The sequence below is a fragment of the Lepisma saccharinum genome, chromosome 16, assembly GCF_977018435.1.
Source record: "Lepisma saccharinum chromosome 16, izLepSacc3.1, whole genome shotgun sequence".
In the NCBI taxonomy this organism is placed as follows: domain Eukaryota; kingdom Metazoa; phylum Arthropoda; class Insecta; order Zygentoma; family Lepismatidae; genus Lepisma; species Lepisma saccharinum.
This window is the reverse complement of record NC_139244.1, coordinates 7,899,940-7,918,975: the sequence shown is the minus strand read 5'-3', so window position 1 is coordinate 7,918,975 and position 19,036 is coordinate 7,899,940. Positions and strand designations below refer to the sequence as shown.

The following is a 19,036-nucleotide window of genomic DNA, read 5'->3' as shown; positions in this document are numbered from 1 at the left end:
ACATAAATTATGGAATATATAAAGTAAAGGTACCCTTGACCCTCTCTACCCCCTTGAGAAAGTGAAATGTTTTGCATTGAACATTTTTCGTTGTTTTTAGCTTGCGGAAATACGAAGTAAACTATGTCTGTTACCTTACTTTGCAGTAGAATAGCCCAAATGCTTCGTGGAATTGAATATAGCACCCAACATGACATTCCACAACAGTATCTATAACTTTATGGTGTAAGGTTAGGATTGAGACTGATATCAATTCCCGACATTCTCTGTTGCATGTTACAGTGTGCATACACACTTTTTTTTACTAATAAGCTGGAAGAGTACTCCGAAATGGCATGTTTTTACTTACACATGTTGTACTTTGGGATCAAATAACTCCGTTATTTGTGTTTTCTGCATGCTGGAACCAATTTTATATTACATAAAATGTCCAAATCTGTTGATTAATAAAAAAAAAACTTAATTCTCGATGGGATAAAGTGGATCAACAGCACGGTGCCCTTTCTAGAGAACTATATACATGCCTCTACCGGTAACAATGTGAATAACTATGCAATACATTCTAATAAATGGCTGACAGTGCAAAAAAAAATAATTTTATGTTTATTGTTCTGATTTAATGATACATGTGGTACAGAAAATGCACAAACAACAAAAACATATACTGTACTTATTATTTTTAAAGAATGGTAATAAAAATGTCTGCAAGGGAATTTGAGATATTAAAAAATAAATATGTTTTAATACTGAATTTGACAATTCTGGTGCCATGGTGTCGAATCATCCTGTATTTGTCTACCCCTGATCATTGGAATGCTCATTTAGCCATGTAGCCAATTCATATAATGTAGAACAGGCACATGTAAAATGAAGAGATTGCCCCTTTGTTTCATTCTAGGTTTTAATAGAGACTTAAGAACCTAGGGGAGTTGAGGGGATAGCTAATAACTTTCCGTCAAATATTTCTGTGACATCTCTCGGACATCATTTGAATAACAGAGGGACCTTTTATTAAATACATGCAGTTGTTTCGTCTGTGCCGATCTGCTGGACCCATAACATGTCCGTGGGATGTGGGCTCCAGCTATGGGTCACGTGCAGGTTTGAGTCTCCTGCGAGAAGCGTAATGACTTTTCTCCCGAGATTTCGGCCTGTGTATGGGACCGGTGGCCACCACCATCGAGAGGAAATTAGGGAGCTACAAGTGAGTAGCATCTGATATTAATATATTATTTTCAATAAGCAAAGTGGCCTCCCCGATGATGCAGTGGTAGCGTTGTCATCTTGTAATTAAGGGGTCTCGGGTTCGATACCCGGTTGAGGCACATAGTGTTTCGGATCCCACTTTAAGCTGTAGGTCCAGTCCCGATTAGCCTTACTGTGCATAAAGTGGACTTAAAACACCAAGTCAATAAGGAGAGCGTTTTGTGCAGGTCTAATGTCTTGTCACATATACACAATAAAAAATGTCAATTGTCTGTATTAGAATTAGAAACTCTTTATTCGTGGGTGAAGTTCGGCTTGCGGCTGCTGTGCTGCTTCCGTTATACATTTATTTTTTCCTCCTGATCCTACCTCGAAGTAAGTTATTTACATTCAGTTAGGTACATTAATGTTTGCATGTTAAGATTCACTACTCCCTGATTTTGTCACATTTTAATGATGGGGTCCTGTGTTTGATCTCTGGTGAAGGCACATTGCACGGGGGTTTGGATTCCATTGTAAATTGAGCACTGTGTGACATTTCATATTGGTACACATGCTAAATCCCCATTGTGTGTGGTATGTAAAGACTCATGTTTTGAGTTTTATATATGGATTCCTTAACCCTTCCTTATGTATATTCTTTCTATGTATTCTGCTTGAGTCCAACTTCTGATTCTGAATCCAATTTCTCCACTATACATGCACGTACTCTACATCAAAGCATTTGGCAAAATGTATATTACCTGGGAACGGATTTATGTGTAAATACATATTTATGTATAAAGCTGAAATCAGTTATATTTTGTATTATCTTTGCGCATCATGTCATGTAGACTGGACATTTTTTTATTTTTCATATCTGTACATATATTAGGTCTTGGCTCATATTTTACATATTATTTCCATACTTCAGGACATTTCTCAACATATTCTCCGTATTTGCACAATAACTACATGCCCGTGTGTTACCAAAAGAATTGGGCGAATTTCTTGCGAATAACGGACAAGTATGAAATACACTACTATTACTTTTTGTGATATTCTTAAGAGACAACAGAAGGAAATTCACGTTCGAACACCTACAACAAGATTTTGTTATTAATTGTTTTGGAAACTGAAAATTAAAACACATTTTGTGTTGTTTTGTAATTAATGTCAACGTAAGCATACTGTATTTTATGTAGCATCCTACATTATTAAAAAGGTAAACTTTTACAATTTTAAGTCCATATTTAACTCCAAATTTTGGTGAAAATTACTAAATATGTATTACATATTTAGCACATTTTTACTACCTATAAATCCGTTCCCTGCATATTACCGTCTATTTCTTGTCGGAACACTTTTCTACTCCCATACCTTTCTCAAAGAGCGACCATTTGTTGACCCTTGTCTAAGTTATTGATTAGTGCTGCCATCTGAACCAGTAATTTATTTTGGGAAATTATACCCAAGTTCCTTTATCATCAGGCTAGGCAAGTGAGGTTTCATGCCCTTAGCATGCCTACAGTGTACTTATTTATGTACTTAGAATTTGATTCCCTTAGTATTTGAACATGAAAGAAGTTTCAGACAAGATGGCTGACGAGTGTGGTCATTTGTGGAACCTACTTTTCACAATATACGGGCCTCCCCGATGGAGCAGTGGTAGTGTCGTTGCCTTGTAATCGAGGGGTCCCGGCTTCGATACCCGGTGGAGGCACATAGTGGTTCAGATCCCACTATACACTGTAGGTCCAGTCCCGATTAGCCTTACTGTGCATAAAGTGGACTTAAAACACCAAATCAAATAAAAATATATATTTTTTTTACAATATAAATTTCTCGCCAATTTCTGTCAACCTCCATGGTGGAGTGGTTATCGCAGCATTCTGTGATGCCAGGGGTCCTATGTTTCTATCCTGACCAGGTCATAGGTGTTCTTTGTGAGTGATTCATGATTTTCATCGTATCATCACTCATCTTCATCATCGTGATTAGACACAAGTGGCAGAAAAATATACAAAATCTTATGAATTTATCTACCATTTTAAAAGGTTCAAGTTAGTTTCTTCAATATTCAAAACGTACCTCCACACATGTTTCCTGTATTCTACATTTTTGCCTGTATAACTTGCAAAAGGTTCTTTCCAGTGGGATAGTATTGACGTTTCCCTTTGGAAGTACATTGCACGATGTTTGGATCAAAAGTTGTAGGTCTTGTCCTGATTAGCCTATCTGAGCATTAAGAGGACTTCAATTCATTTGTGAACATCATTACACAATCTGAACTCAAGTCTCTTTTACTTATTCCACAGATTTTGTGTTTTATGGGTGAAAATAGGGAAATGCTTGTGAATGTAGTTTAGGCATATTGAGTTGTGTTGGTTTATATGTCTTCACTTTTGTAATCTCTACATGCATTCATTTTTAAAGCCATTCTTCCTTTGAAAATGCCTGTATAGATTAGGCTAGTTTGCATTATTACCTATGCAGTTCCTTTACAGTCTTTATTTACAAGAAAAAAAAGTAAAGATGAAAAAAGACCTCAGCATCTAAATTTACAGATGTAACAACTTACTTCTTAGCTGTCACTGTTCCTGCATCCGTTGAACAGTGGAATTGTGCAAAATGAACTTCTTGTGCATAATCGCCATTCTCCGCTTTACGTTCACTCCTCACTCTCCAGCATGCTGTCATTTTCCTCATTTCAGATTGACAGAGAAACAGTCGAGTGATTGCGGAGAAGGTGACGGGTTGGAATAAACACGGTTCAAATGTAAATTGACAATTATTTCCTTGGTTTCAAATGTTTTTTTTTGCACAGTTCTAAAGTCAGAGCATTACTGGACACTTGGGTTCACATTACATCCTATTTGATCTGGGATTGATTGATTGTTGTATATTCTTTGTGTGTGTGTGTGTAGAGCATGATGTATTGGAATCCTTAATTCTAGTTTCTTTAGTAACAATTGATGTGCAATGTATTAAACACTATTATGAGATTTTTGTGTGTTGTACTTCTTTTACTTATTCAGTGTTGTGACACACATACACATGTACAAAGGTCGGTCAAAAAGTAACGCACAATCCACTGTAGCTCGGGAATGGTAAGGACTAGAGAAATTAAATTTTGTAGGTAGAAGCATTGGTCCTTTGGTCACTCAACGTATGATTCATGTGCTTCACTGCACTGCAGCCATCTTTGTTTCCATGACACGAATGCACTTTCGTAAAACTCTTGAGCTTGGTCTTTATACCACTTTTTCACACACGCAATGAGCTCGTTGTCATCTCCAAACTGTTTCCCACTCAGATGAGCAATCAGTCGTCCAAACAGATAGAAATCGATGGTGCTAGGTCAGGACTGTATGGGGGTTGTGGCACCACTGTCCATCCCAGCTGGCTAATCTTCTGAACTGTCATGATTGCAGCATGCGGTCATGCGTTATTGTGATGCAACTTGATGTCCGTTGCACGTAACTCTGGCCTCAGGAAATATAAATTAGGTGTTGGTTAAGTGGTAAAGGACCAATGCTTCTACCTACAAAATTTAATTTCCCTAGTCCTTACCATTCCCGAGATACAGTGGATTGTGCATTACTTTTTGACCAACCTTTGTATGTGTCAAGAGCAAAGCATGATGTACAAATGTAACATTGTTGCAATACAATCAGGATTGGAATAGCATTAGATGTAAGCCATTTTAAACATATCCAGTAAAAATATTATACATTGTTTGAGAAGTTGCAAAGCAATCAGAATTTTTAATAATGCATCATAGAAGCATTGTGCACTCTTACATTTTCAAGTATTCTTTGCTCTTGACAAAGGCATGTGTATGTGTCAAAATATTGAACAAATAAAAAAGTACCTTTAATATAAGAATTTGTGTAATTACATGGACATTCTGTTATGGATGTAATTACTTGGACATGCATATTCCTTAAAGTTAACATGTTCTCTGCCATAGTGACCGAAACTGGTCCACACCAATCATGCCATGTTGGTCATTATGACCGAAACATGTGGCTTGATTTGGTTGTTCCTAGCATGCCATTAGTCACGAGTATAACAATGATGCGCATAAGGCATGATCGACAAGGTGTGGGGAGTCTAGTGCACATAAAAGTGTTTGGGTTGTTCAATATTTTACAGGAAAATAAGTGAATTTGTGATATAGTCCAATAACTACTTTGGTACGGGAGGAAGGAATTGGTGAAACCACCAAGAGCAGACAAGCTAAAAAGATGGATGAGCGATTTGAAGAACATTCTATGAGAGTAGCTACTGCTGTTAATAAAAATTTAAATAATCACAAGAAAAGGGTGGACTAGAAATTGGCTAGGAAGAAAATATGATGATCAATTCGTACTGAACAATCGTTTTAATGAACTCTAGTATGCATATTCATACATGAGATTCGCAGGATTCATTCATTATCAGCTAATCACATTTGTCGCATACAAGTCTCATCATTTTGGATAAATTAATAAATGTTAATGAATATGAATGCAAATCATCTCTGTATCGAAAAAAAAACCATCTGAAACCACAGACAAAAACTTTCCCTCTGATTGGCTGTTCCACAAAATCCAGCAGGGAAAGCCAGTTGCAATTAGAACATAGCCTATTCTTCGAAACCAGTCAAGCAGCCAGCCAGACGGACATGATTTCTTTCAAGGTAGCCAGTCCAGCATCAACTAGGGCATTCCTACTGGAAATCCAGTTCCATGTGATTTCGCCTTAAGCTGGTGGTCAGAAATATAGAAACCAGATCTGTATCTTCCTCCCAAACATGTCTGACGTGACTATTGCCATCAAGATGCTGACGTTGACAATTCTTGCAAGAAGTCTGTTGGTGGTGTATTTTGCTCAATTCTGCACAACTTTTTCCAACAGTTTTTGCAGTGATTTATGGTAGCGAGAGATAAACATGTAGCAAGGCAGAAAGCATAGCCCCAAGCTATTTCCTCCATCCGCATTTGGGTGGAGGCACAGGTGGTTCGGATTCCACTTTAAACTGTAGGTCCAGTCCTGATTAGCCTTCCTAGGCAGAATGTGGACTTAAAACCATTTGGGAAATGGGGGGGGGGGGTTGAGGGTTTCTGATCATTCATCCAAGTTCAGAAGTTGCTTATGATCAGGGAATGGATTTATACTGTATGTAAATACTGTTTATGTATGTAGCTGAAATCAGTTATATTTTGTATTATTTATGAGCATCATTGCATGTTGAGTTTAAAAATTCTGTTTTTATTTTCCATATTTGTACATACATTATGTTTTGCTCATATTTTAGTTGTTTTTTCATATTATTCACGCAATAACTATATGTCCCCGTGTGACCGAAAGAGTTGGGCAAATTTCTTGTGAATAACTGACAAAGTCCGAAGCGATGTTAAATATAGGGTGTCCCAAAAGTAACGCAGGATTTAAATTTACAAAATGAACCTTTATTTATACATGAATTGGCAAAGTTGTGACATACTTTGAAAGAGTAAACACTCCGATTAAATATGGAAAATAATATCCGGCAAATGTCCTCCACGTCTCATATGACACTCGCGCAATCTTTTGACAAAATTTGCAATCACATTTTCACAAACTTGTGGCTCAATTGTTGCGATAACACGTCGGATTTCTTATTTAAGTTCGTGAATGGTTGGTATGTGTTTGCTGTAAACCTTGGACTTTACAAATCCCCAGAGATGAAAGTCACACGGTGTAAGATCGCATGACCTTGGTGGCCAGTTGTGATCACTGTTGCGCGAAATCAGCCGCCCATGAAATCTTTGCTGTAACAACTCAATGGTTTCGCATGCTGCATGATATGTGGCGCCATCCTGCTGGAAGAACACCTCATCAACATCAAAGCCAAAGTCCATGGCTTCCACCTGAGGCCACAAAAATGCTGATATCATCTCGTGATAACGTACACCATTGACAGTTACTCGTTTTCAAAGAAGTACGGCCCAATAATTCCACCACACCAAAGTGCACACCACACAGACACTCATTGGGAATAAATCGGCTTTTCTTCAATAACACTAGGGTTTTCCGTGCCCCAAATGTGACAGGTCTGCTTGTTTACGTACCCATCCAGATGAAAATGCGCCTCATCACTGAAAATGATTTTCTTAGCAAAATCACCATCCACTTGCAGATTGTTCAGGACCCAATCGACGAATGCCATCGCTTCACATGGTCTTGCGGCTTAAGCTGTTGAGCCATCTGAATCTTGTATGGGTGCATACGCAGGTCTTTCACCATAATCCGCTGCATGGTGCTCCTCGAAATGTCTAACTCAAAAGACCTGCGGCGAATTGAAGTTCTCGAACACTCGGCGACACTAGCGCTCACAGCAGCAATGTTATCGGCCGAGCGTCCGGTACGAGGATGGCCACTTCTTTTGTCGTCCATCACCGAACCTGTTTGTTCAAACTTTTGAACCACTCTTTTTCACAGTCATTCCTTTTGGTGCATTTTCCCGCCACGTAATTTGCACATGGTTTCAGCACAACGCTCTTTGTTCGTATTTGTAATATGTTTTTACGATAGTTATGCGCTCCTGCATCGTGTATTTCTCCATCACGACTAACTCACTACTTACCGGAATGTGCTTACTAGAACATGTGCTTCAGACAGCGTTGCCAACCCAACTGGAATAAAATGGCGCGAAATTTAAATCCTGCGTTACTTTTGGGACACCCTTTATACAAAAGTTTGCAACGTTTTTTATACCCTCCAATTGTGTTAATTACAAGTTTTCTGTCACCCGATGAAGAATGTTTTTTTTCTCCTAAATTTTACACCTCCCAACTGTTTGCCTTTGCTATTCTAAAACACTTGAGATTCCTGTTTATTTACAATTGTTGTCAACAATAGAGAATAAAGACTCAAGCATCAGCTCCTGATTGTTACAAATGCTATTTTGGCAATGTTGGAAGAGAGTCCCAATTGCTAACCGTATCCTCGCTAGTAGTAAAGTACCCGACACCAGCGCCAGAAGCAATGGTTTTGTGCACACATGGGATTCGCTTCTGGTTTCTCTTCAAGACAGTCATGGTTATAGTTACAAATTCGAGTCTGTATTTTATGTAGCCCATGTATAGTCTTACGTATTGTTAAAAAGGTAAATTTTTTTAATTTTATATCCATATTTAACTTCAGATTTTGGAAAAATAACTAACTTACTAGCTGATTGCCCAGCATTGCCCAGGTATTTATTTATCCCAATCTTGTATTAGACAGGAAAATAATCAATTCTAACTATAGTGTAAAATGTAACTAATATTAAATGTGATCGTGAATGTTACCAATTGGCTTAGCGACTCTGAAAAGTATGGATTCGACACTAATCTAGGTCGTTTGTGGCATTTTATTTTTAACCCCCCCCCCCCATGCTGATAGGTGATGAACTTGGAGTTGAACCGCATTAGGAGTGTCACCAAAACTATGGATTCTATTCGCAACACAGCCTGAATGTTAGACAACCTGAGAAACACTATCGTTGTGTGGATTGCATAGAGTCATTGATGTCTGTCTGTGCAGAATTTAATATCGGTGGTTCTTGATTATTTTTACATGTCATCCTTTCCCATCCTACCCCTATGGGTGCTAAGTGTGTCTTACCCCCACAGTATTTCTTTCCAGATTGCTATTGATATGTGTACCAAGTTTGGTTGAAATTGCTCCAGGCGTTCGAGAGTTATGCCAGAACAAACAAATATACACACCCCCACACATCCATTTTTATATATATATATAGAAGATTTAGCACATTTTTACTACATATAAATCCATTTCCTGCTTATGATATTGGCCACTTTGGGGTGCTGATGGTCCCAATCTTGTTTGTATCAAATCAACGAGATTCTCATATTGTTTTGAATATGCATGTTAATCGTCAAAAAGTCTTACTGCGTTCTACTGTGGTGTACCATTTAAATAATAAGAAGTAAGATGTAGGTGTAGTGTCAATGCATTTTAATTGGCTCATGGCTTATATTTTCTGTTACTGATCTTACATTTCTTTTTCAGATTACGTGTACTTTGAAACTTCTTCCACTTCACCCTATCAAATACGAAGAATAGAAGAATTGAACAAGGTAAAGTTTAACTTCTACTCTGTTGCATTTAGATGTGTGACGGAATGTACTCTAATGTGTGTGTGTTAAATCACTGAAAGTGTGCAGACTGGTGAATTTTGTTTTACCTTACAACTCTTCTCTTTTTGTTTATTATTAGTGCAGGATGTAAGGGATGGCAATTTTTGAAGACACCAAAATGTCAACATCCATTAACACATAGTACACCCTGGACTGCATTTTTGACAAACCAGCAAGGCTCTGGCATCTGGACTTGCAGTCAGTATAAATCTTTGGCAGAGTGTTTAGCACATCGTGCTTTGAAACCAGCGGTCCCGGGTTCAAAACAAAAAGTAGATAAAACAACTCCCCCTCTTTGTTTCATTCCCATTTAGAGTACTGTTCTTGATTTTATGACATATACAGTAAAACCTCATTAATCCGGACCCAGATAAGCTGGACAAGCAAAGGAAAAAAAGCAGAATGCAAGGTTTTAAATGTGGCTAGAAGTCAACAAGAGAACTTTCCAAAGAAAAGGCAGTCAACCACTGATGAAATTCTGTTTCCCGCAGACTTTGTACTGTACTGTATAGTGTATTTATGCCTTTGCCCTTTAAATACACCATAATGAATGTGTTTTGTTGCTATAAACTGAGTTTTAATGCATTTTCTACTGTTCTTTTAGGTTATTTCAGTTAATCCAGACTTTTTTTAAACCGGTCAACTTATCCCCCCCCCCCCCGTTATTCCGGATTAATGAGATAATACTGTATCTATACAGTGTACCTCAATATTTGCCACCAATCTGTTTTTTTTTTTAGTATTGCATAATGCAATTAAATGCTGTGTTTGCAATGGACTATTGAATGATTATCAATATGAGTGCAGCGTATAGTTGTAGGGCCCTAACAGTACTACATTTTAGAGTTTTGTATTCATTTTAGTTTAATGCGGGGGGCACAGAGGCCTCACAAATAGGAGCTTTTGTGTTCATTTTAACTTCTCTTCTAAGTGTGTTTATTGGAAAGGGGATATCCAAGTTTCCCTTCCCATAATATTTATTTGAAAAGCATGCTTGTCAACTTCCTATCCTGAGGAAGTAAAAGCATTAGGAGGTTCCATACTCTATAAAGGTTAAACCAGGGTCACACAGAGCTGAATGGTTGGTGCTCTCACCTTGGGTGCAAGTAGTCACAGGCCCAGTGCTCAATGGGAACCTACAATTTCAGTGTTTCAGGGCTATTGCAGAACTATGTGCTAAGAATAGCAGCAGCAGACTCTCTTGTCTAGGAAGCAAGATAACAGTAGCTATTGGAGTCTATGTTTCGTTCATTCGACACACAATGATAAGGTGCTTGGCAGAGTTGGTAAAAAAATTTTTTTGCTTACTTAGAACTGGGGCTTGGAAGTTGAGGAAAAATCCTTTTTTTTCCTAGTGTCCGAAGATGAGGCCCAACATAATGTATGTTCAATTTGGGTCATTGTAGGCCAGAAAAAGGTGGGTTTTATTTGTCCTTTTTTGCCTTTTTCGGCATTTTATGGCTTATTGGTCCTTTTTAAGCCTTTTTTTAGGTCTTAATGGCTTTTTTTTTGCAACTTCACCTTCTTTCGACTACATTTTTACTGCCCATTCTCAATTTGAATCATCATCAGTTTATCACCTCTTAAACATCCTTTCTGTAGTAAAGAAATAATATATATATATATATATATTTCAACCACTCCTGAAACGAGAGAAAAACATTTTTGGACGACTGAAGCAGGTACGGTACAAGGTCTTCTAACCGTAACTTGTCTGGAAGGTCGCGCTGTAAATGGCAACTTTATCTTGTTTTGAAGCTTTCAGTTTTTTCGCACTGCGTGTTCCATACCACCAGAATTTTGTATTTTTTTTATTCATTACCGTATTCTCGCGTCTATAAGCCGCACTTTTTTCCCCGAAAAGTGGACCAAAAAATGGGGTGCGGCTTATACACGCGAATGATAAGAAAAGCATGTGCGGCTTATACACGCGAATGAAAGAAAGTGCAGCTACTACTAGGATACTAAAATACATACGTTGATTTGTTATCTTTATCACATAATGGATTCATTAACAGCAAATCCAACAACAATGCATCTGTAGCATGCTTTGCAACAATATGATATCTTATCTTTAAATATTTTTTTGCAACAATATGATAATATCTTATCTTTGAACACGAATCATCCTTACTGTCGTATTGATCTGGAAACCATTCAGTAAAGTGAAGTTGTTAAAGAAGGTTGTGGGCCTGAGGTCAAGGTTGGTACTATTAAAGGGAGGATGTCTGGCAGAAGAATCAGCTACGATGCTCATTTTAAACTTCAAGCGATACGATATGCTGAAGGAAACGGCAACAGATCTGCAGCGCGATATTACGATGTGGACGAGTCTAACATTCGTCGATGGAGAAATCAGAAGGAACAACTTGCTGCAACAAGTGGCAAGAGAAAGACATTTCGTGGAAAAGGAGCCAAATTTCCACAGGTAGAAGAAGAAGTTTTGGCCTTAGTAAATGAGAGGAGAAGTGCTGGCTATGCTGTAACCGTAGACATGATACGTTTTCAAGCTCGTGAAGTAGCTTCAAAGTTAGACATCAGTCGTCAAGCTTTCCGAGCTAGTGCGGGATGGTGTTCACGTTTTATGCGTAGGAAAAGTTTATCGCTTCGCCGTAGGACAACAATTGCGCAACGTTTCCCTGCAGACTTTGATCAGAAAATTGTTAAATTTCACAAATACGTGATTCGAATGCGAAAGTCCAATGATTATAGCTTGTCTCAGATCGGCAACGCGGACGAAACACATATTTACTGGGACATGCCTATGCCCAGCACAGTTGCACCGAGAGGCTCGCACACCGTATCGATCAAGACCACGGGTGGAGGGAAACAAGGATGCACCGTAATGTTGGGTGTTCTTGCAGATGGAAGGAAACTGCCACCGTATGTTGTGCTGAAGCGTAAGAACGTGCCAAAGGAGACATTTCCGCCGGGTATTATCATACGTGCCCAGCAGAAAGGATGGATGGAAGAAGAACTGGTATTGGACTGGATAGACAAAGTGTGGAATAGAAGGTCTGGTGTTTTGCTGAAGCAAAAGAGTTTGCTGGTGTGGGACAGCTTTCGTGGTCACCTAACAGACAGAATACAGACAAAATTGCAACAGTTGAAAACGGATGTAGCTGTGATTCCTGGGGGTCTAACGTCTGTACTGCAGCCCCTAGACGTTTGTGTAATTCGCTCGTTTAAAGCTGCGTTCCGGCGTCTGTATAATGACTGGATTAGTGCAGGAAACCACGAGCTTACAGCAACAGGAAAGATCAAACGTCCGACTGTCAAGCAAGTGTGTGAATGGATTCTGGCAGCATGGGAAAGTGTAAAGTCTGAGACAGTTGTGAAGGGTTTTCTGAAGTGCGGCATATCCAATGCCCTAGATTGGTACCCAGGATGAAATGTTGTGGGATGATGATGTTAGTGATGAAGATGACAATACCTCTTGTGCAGAAAATATTTCAACGAGTAGCAGCAACGACAGTGAATAAGGGCTTTGAGGACTCAAACTGAATGATACGGTATTAATATGTAGATCATTGCGCTAAATAAAATAAAGGTTAAAATACTTTTAAAATACTTACTTGAAATTGGCTACCTACGCAAAAAAAAAAAAAGTCACTCGTGCGGCTTATACACGAGAAATTTTATTTTCCTGAAATCTAAGGCCAAAAAAGGGGGTGCGGCTTATACACGCGTGCGGCTAATAGACGCGAGAATACGGTAATATGTAATTAAAACTGAAGTTATTAATTAATTAATTTGGATCACATTTATACATCCTTTTTTTAGTTTTTAGGTCCCTTTATTATATTTTGAGGTCTTTTTATAGGTCTTTTTTTGGCAATTTATAGGTCTTCAACTTCCGAGCCCTACTTATAACACATCACAAATATTAGAACATATTCATGTGTCCTTTTGTACTTGTTCATTCACTTATATAACAAAATCCTGTCGTCATTGTAACCACACAGAATTTAAACTTCATTACCCTGTCATCATAATCTGAATCTATCTCAATCTAATGAATGATGGGATCGAACCTGCAACACCCAATAGATTTATAGGTGATGTAGCTAATCATCATTCATCCTCATTAATGATGAGAGCACTTGTCATCACGACAAGTTGGGTGCTTGGCTGCAAGAGGCACAACTGAAATAGAATACCTTACTAAACAACTAGAAAGGGCAAATAGTCACTCGTTGGATTTTATGACTTTCGAACCTGAATCATACATGGTAAGGATTAGGATAAATACCTGTCTAGACTTACAATGGATGATCGAATTAGTAGCGAAGTTTACAATGAAACTGCTTTCTCCAGGCTTCTTAGCTAGTTCAGTTCTGTCTGGGTTACCCCTCTCCTTCCCAATTCTCCTAAGACCTCCTCCCTGTTTCCAATCAATTCGAAAAGTGAGTCCTTTGCCAGTCTCTCTGCTCCTCTAAACCCCTGTCAGTGGAGACTTCCTGTACGCGAGTTTTTACCTTCCTATTGTTGTAAACAGCGTACTACTTGTTTACCTGTTGTAAACCTTGTAGCTTCAATACATCAGGAAGTCTGCTTAACACTCGACTGTGCATAATTCAAATTCCTGAGAGGAGTGGACAGCTGTTGTAAACAAGTGAACGAACCTTGGTGAATTGAAGCTTCTAGAGAAAGTTAAAATAAAATAAAGAATAATCCTATGGATTGATACGACTCTATGTGATCAGAAGTATCCAGACACCCACCTGAAAATGAAGTACAAGTTTGGGCTGGCCTGCACCTGGAACACTGGCAGTCAATACGGTGTTGACCAACCCTTATCCTTGAGGACAGCCTTGACTCTCGCAGGCATACTTTCAATCAGGTGGCGGAAGGTTTCCTGGCTAATGGCAGCCCATTCCTCGCGGGATGCCGAAATGAGAAGAGGCATCGATGTGGGCCGGTGTGGTCTAGCATCAAGTCGGCATTCCAAAACATCCCAGAGATGTTCTATGGGATTCAAATCAGGAATCTATGCAGACCAGTCCATTAGTGGGACATCGTTGTCGTCAAACCACTCCCCCACAAGCCCTGCACTATAGGCAGATTCTCGGTTGGGTTGAAAGACACAATAGTCATCCCCGAACTGGTCTTCGACGATAGGCAGCATGAAAGCTGTTAAAATGTCAATGTAAGCTTGTGCCGTGACATTGCCACGTAAAGCAACAAGGGGACCAAACCTCTTCCAGGAGAGACATGGCCACACTTTAACTCCACCACCCCCGAATTTCACTGTTGGCACTATACAGGCTGGTAGATGTCGTTCACCAGGCGTTTGCCACACGCACACCCTACCATCGGATCGCCACATTGTGTACCGTGAATCATCACCACACACAGTTTTCCACTGTTCTATGGTCCAGTTTCGATGCTCCTTGCACCATGCGAGTCGGTGTTTATCATTTGCCTGTGTGATATTTGGCTTAAGTGTAGCTGCTCTGCCATGGAAACCAAGTTGCCGCACCAAACACTAATGGTGCTTGGAGTAGATCCTGATGCAGTTCGGAATTTCTGGGTGATGGTGGTGATGGATGATTGACGATTACGCTGTACGACCCTCTTCAACACTCGACTGTTTCTGGAGGTCAACATGGGTAGTACTGTGTCACCGTCTATGATAAACACACATTTCGCGGTGTGTGCGAATATTTCTGATCACATAGAGTGTATCTATCTTGAGGTCCTCTGTGTCAAGTAAACATTTTAAGTCCCCTGGGTGTAGTAGTGTCATGGTTGGACGGAATAGAGGTACTGTTCCTTCCTTCTGCTTGGGAAATAGGTGGAATTTGTTGCTGAACCTCTGGGGAATGTATCACGTCACTCCAGCTTGTGTCTTCGTTGGAAGAGTTGTCCCACGTGTGACATATCCATGAGATTGTGAGTGCCATACAACATCTAAACTACATCTAGACAAGTGGAACCTATTTTGCAGTGCACAACTCCCAGTGAAAAGTCCGGTCTCTCAAATTTGGTAGATAGTATCCAGACTAAATCGCCATCTTCATAATCTTTCTCTGGTCACCTTCGCAAACTTCTGAGCCTTCAGAAAAGGAACTTTATCACTTCCTAAAATGTCTCCATAACTATTCTCTATCGTCCACCAAGTTCTAGGAAAGATGCTAATACTGAAGCTGAGTGTAGAGTCTTCTGCCTAATCTGGTATTACATAACACCAGTAACAGTTATAAAATATTTATATTGAGCTGTAACTGTGTCAACTGAGGATGTTGCCATAGTAAAGGTGATCTTAGATCATGTGGGCATAACCTTCAGCTAACCCATTACTTGCACTGTAGTCTAATACTGTATGCCATGCTGTTGACATAAAATCTCGAACTTAAGACTATAAAAGACATATTCGTTGTCAGATGTCAATGTTTTAGGTAAGCCAATCGCCGAACAGGATTGTGGAATCCATCTAATAGTTTCAGAAGAATTGAGAGAATGTGCGACCAAACGTCCAACCAACGACTGTGAAAGCATCAGCAATAATTACGAATTTACGACTAGCAAAGAAGAAAGTATGTACATGGAGTCTTTCCTATACTGTAGATGCACCTTTCCATCTCCTGACTGTCTCGTGGGAGACCCGGAATCTATTTCTGGCTTGGGTGATCTCAGTTTTGCTATTGTTCGGTAATTTTTTTACTTTAGTCTTACAGGCCTGACAGACATTGATGAAAAGAAATAAATGATTGGACCTTTTTGGCAACCAAAATTGTGATGTTAGCATCTCCTTAATCGGAATTACTCCTGGATGATGTGTATGAAAGAGAGTTTTAAGAGAACACAGAATTACTATTTTGAACATCCACATTTTACAGTTGGATTCGTAGGAAGGAAGTTTGTCTTTTTTCAGAGAACCATTCTGTGTTTGTCCTAATCTTGAGCAGAGATTGATAGAGCTTAGTTGAGTAGGGGATCTTTGCAACTTTGTTCGTCGATTTCCCATACTGAGATTGGTCCTTTTTTTTGTTTTGGCTTGTAATGAAGGGATCCCAGGTTCAAAACCCGGTGGAGGCAACTTGCACAGTGGTTTGGATCCCACTGTGAACTGGGGTCCAGTCCCGATTAGCCTATATATGCATAAAGTGGACTTCAAACACAAACTCTTTCATTTGGTACAAAACTGATTTTTCTATGAAGGCTACCTTTTGGGATAAAATCTGTTTTCTGAGGAAGAAAATTTTTGATACATCAATGATGTTAGTTAGTTTTTCTGTTATATTTTCTAAAACATCGGATATCATATTTATGATGAGAGTTATGACATCTTTGGTAAATTCTACAGAAGAAGAGGTGTTTGTTTTTGTAATAACTAGTGTTACAGTAAAATAAAGTGCTTACGTACACATACACAGGATGACCTGATTTTGCCCCAAAATGGTCAACTTTTGACCTTAATACCCGAGGAACTACTAGAGAAAATATCTAGACATTTGGAATTTATCCTTGGTCACTATATAAATGGGCCATTTTTATGAAGAGAAAAAATACATGGGTTGAACTGATGGAATGACCCTTCCGAGTCTTGAAAAACATTACTATTGCCTCATGATAATTTTTTGCTACATTTTAGCCTCTCATAACAATTGATGCTTGAGAGAGATTCCGCAGGGATGTGATTTAAAAATGGTATTTTCCCTTCAAGACTGCATTCTAAATAAATTGTTAGTGCAGGTTATTTATGTATTTTATTTATTTACGACTGTTTACATGGCGAAGTTAAGCCATTAATTAATGCCTTCACTTCCACTTAAGCATTAATAATAGTGGTCAATTGTTTTTAATTAAAAAATGAAAAATAAAGTAACAAAAGAAAGATAGGTAATAAAATTAAAGTAATACAGTTTGCATACAAGGAGTAAAAAAGTGGATTAACCATTAATCACAGTAGATTATTTTTTTTACTAACACAATGAAAAAGATATCTGAAGAGTAAAATTAAAAATAAATGCAATACAGTTTCTATATTAACACACACATTCACGGACAAATACCTATAGAGAGAGCAAGTTTCGTTAGCTAAAAGTATTGTGCATTGTTTTCTGGGAATTTATTCTAAGTCCAAAATGTTTAACATGTGTGATTTTAATTGTCTTTTGAAGTTTGTTATGGTCGTAGAGTGGCCACCCTGTGGAGGAAAAATAAATTTACCACAATTAATTATTGCCAAACATTTCAGTTTAAAATAATATAGTGCTTTTGCATTGACCGTATTTCCGATGGCAAACTTGCGAAAGAGATCATGTGAGGAAATTTAGATATGCAAGTTATTCTAGCAAATGCATTTAAAATTTGCGAAACAAGAGGGGAGGAGAAAGGAAGCTAAAAAATGAATAACAATGCAAAAAAAAAAAATCCTGAAAAATGACCCAAAAGGTCGAAAAATTCGAAATAAGAACAATTTGTTTTTGCTTCTAACTGATTGCTATCAGGTTTAGCATTGTTTTCAGTTCTCAGAAAAAAAAAAGTATGATTTTTCCTCAACTTCTGAGCCCTACTTACAATCTGAAAACTGGAAGAGATCCATTAGGATATTTTAAATTTCTTTTGTTTGCCAGTTCACTCTATACAGGAAAGTACAGTCAACGGCAAATTGTCCACCGCTATTTTAATTACTTCTTATTCTACATTCTGTGTTGTTTTAAGGAATGAAACTATGTTGGTTCGAAGCAGGCATTGTTCTCTGCTTATTGACGTCATTATTTCAATTCATTGTCATCACATTGTGTAATACAGAGGGAATGAAAATGGTGGTGGACAATTCGCCTACTTACCTAGTGGCTCAATCAGAGTTATTCCCCCGTCCACGGTATACTATTTTCGTGGGAGAAAAGGAACAATAAATTAACACTGGATCATAATTCGCAGATTTGTGATTGGGGCCATGTTAATTTATCGTTTGCGTCCAATAATTGTAATGTGAAGCACTTAATAGAGTATAGTGAAATTACATTGTTATATACGTACCTGTACTGGGATTTGATGAAATTGAATATTTAGAAATTAAAATTTTTGTCGTGTTTAAGGATTTTTCGATTTGTTTCTTAAGAATTACATTCTTGTGTGTGTGAAGTTGTGTAAAAATATTAAATAAAGTAATGTGGCCATTCCCCATCCAGGATGAACTCTGAAGCATCAATTTTTACATGCCTTAATAATTAAAGCAAGTCTAACTCTCTTGTTTAAGTACAGCTCAGTTTTCATCTTAACTGGCCTTGCAGTAGTTGTTTTCCATTAAATAAAAATATTTATTTTTTAAATTTTCAACTATACCTGAGTAGGGGGCGATAAATGTTTAGAAAATGGGGAAAAAGGTCAAGAAAAAGTCATGGAAAACTCAAGAATTGCTGTTGCTAAACCCGTTATTAAGTGTTTCACATTACCATAAGCGTAGCCGCAGTTTAACATGGCATCAATCACAAAACTTCTTGTCCCTTTTTTTCTCCCCGGAAACTGTCATGCCACGTTATATTGAGGCATTAATTACATTATAGAATTTTCTGCATGATGTGAGTTGATGTGAACTTGCAACTAAGTGCTTTTTAAGTATCTAATAAACTGGCAGTGAATCTCTTTTCTGCTTGCATATTACAAACGATCAAAATTAGGTTGGGTGACTTTTGAGACACACTGTAGTTTCGTTCGAGGGGGAAATT

General features: G+C 38.3%; 1 protein-coding gene across 4 annotated transcripts in view; it reads left to right on the top strand.

The window, feature by feature from the left end:
* The window catches only part of MTA1-like (metastasis associated 1-like), a 101,721-nt gene that overhangs the window by 3,734 nt on the left and 78,951 nt on the right, over positions 1-19,036 (top strand). For all 4 annotated transcript variants that reach the window (XM_083137653.1, XM_083137652.1, XM_083137651.1 and 1 more), the window contains exon 2: positions 9,229-9,296. In XM_083137653.1, coding sequence (XP_082993779.1) covers positions 9,229-9,296 — 68 coding nt within the window. The remainder of the gene's footprint in view (positions 1-9,228; positions 9,297-19,036) is intronic.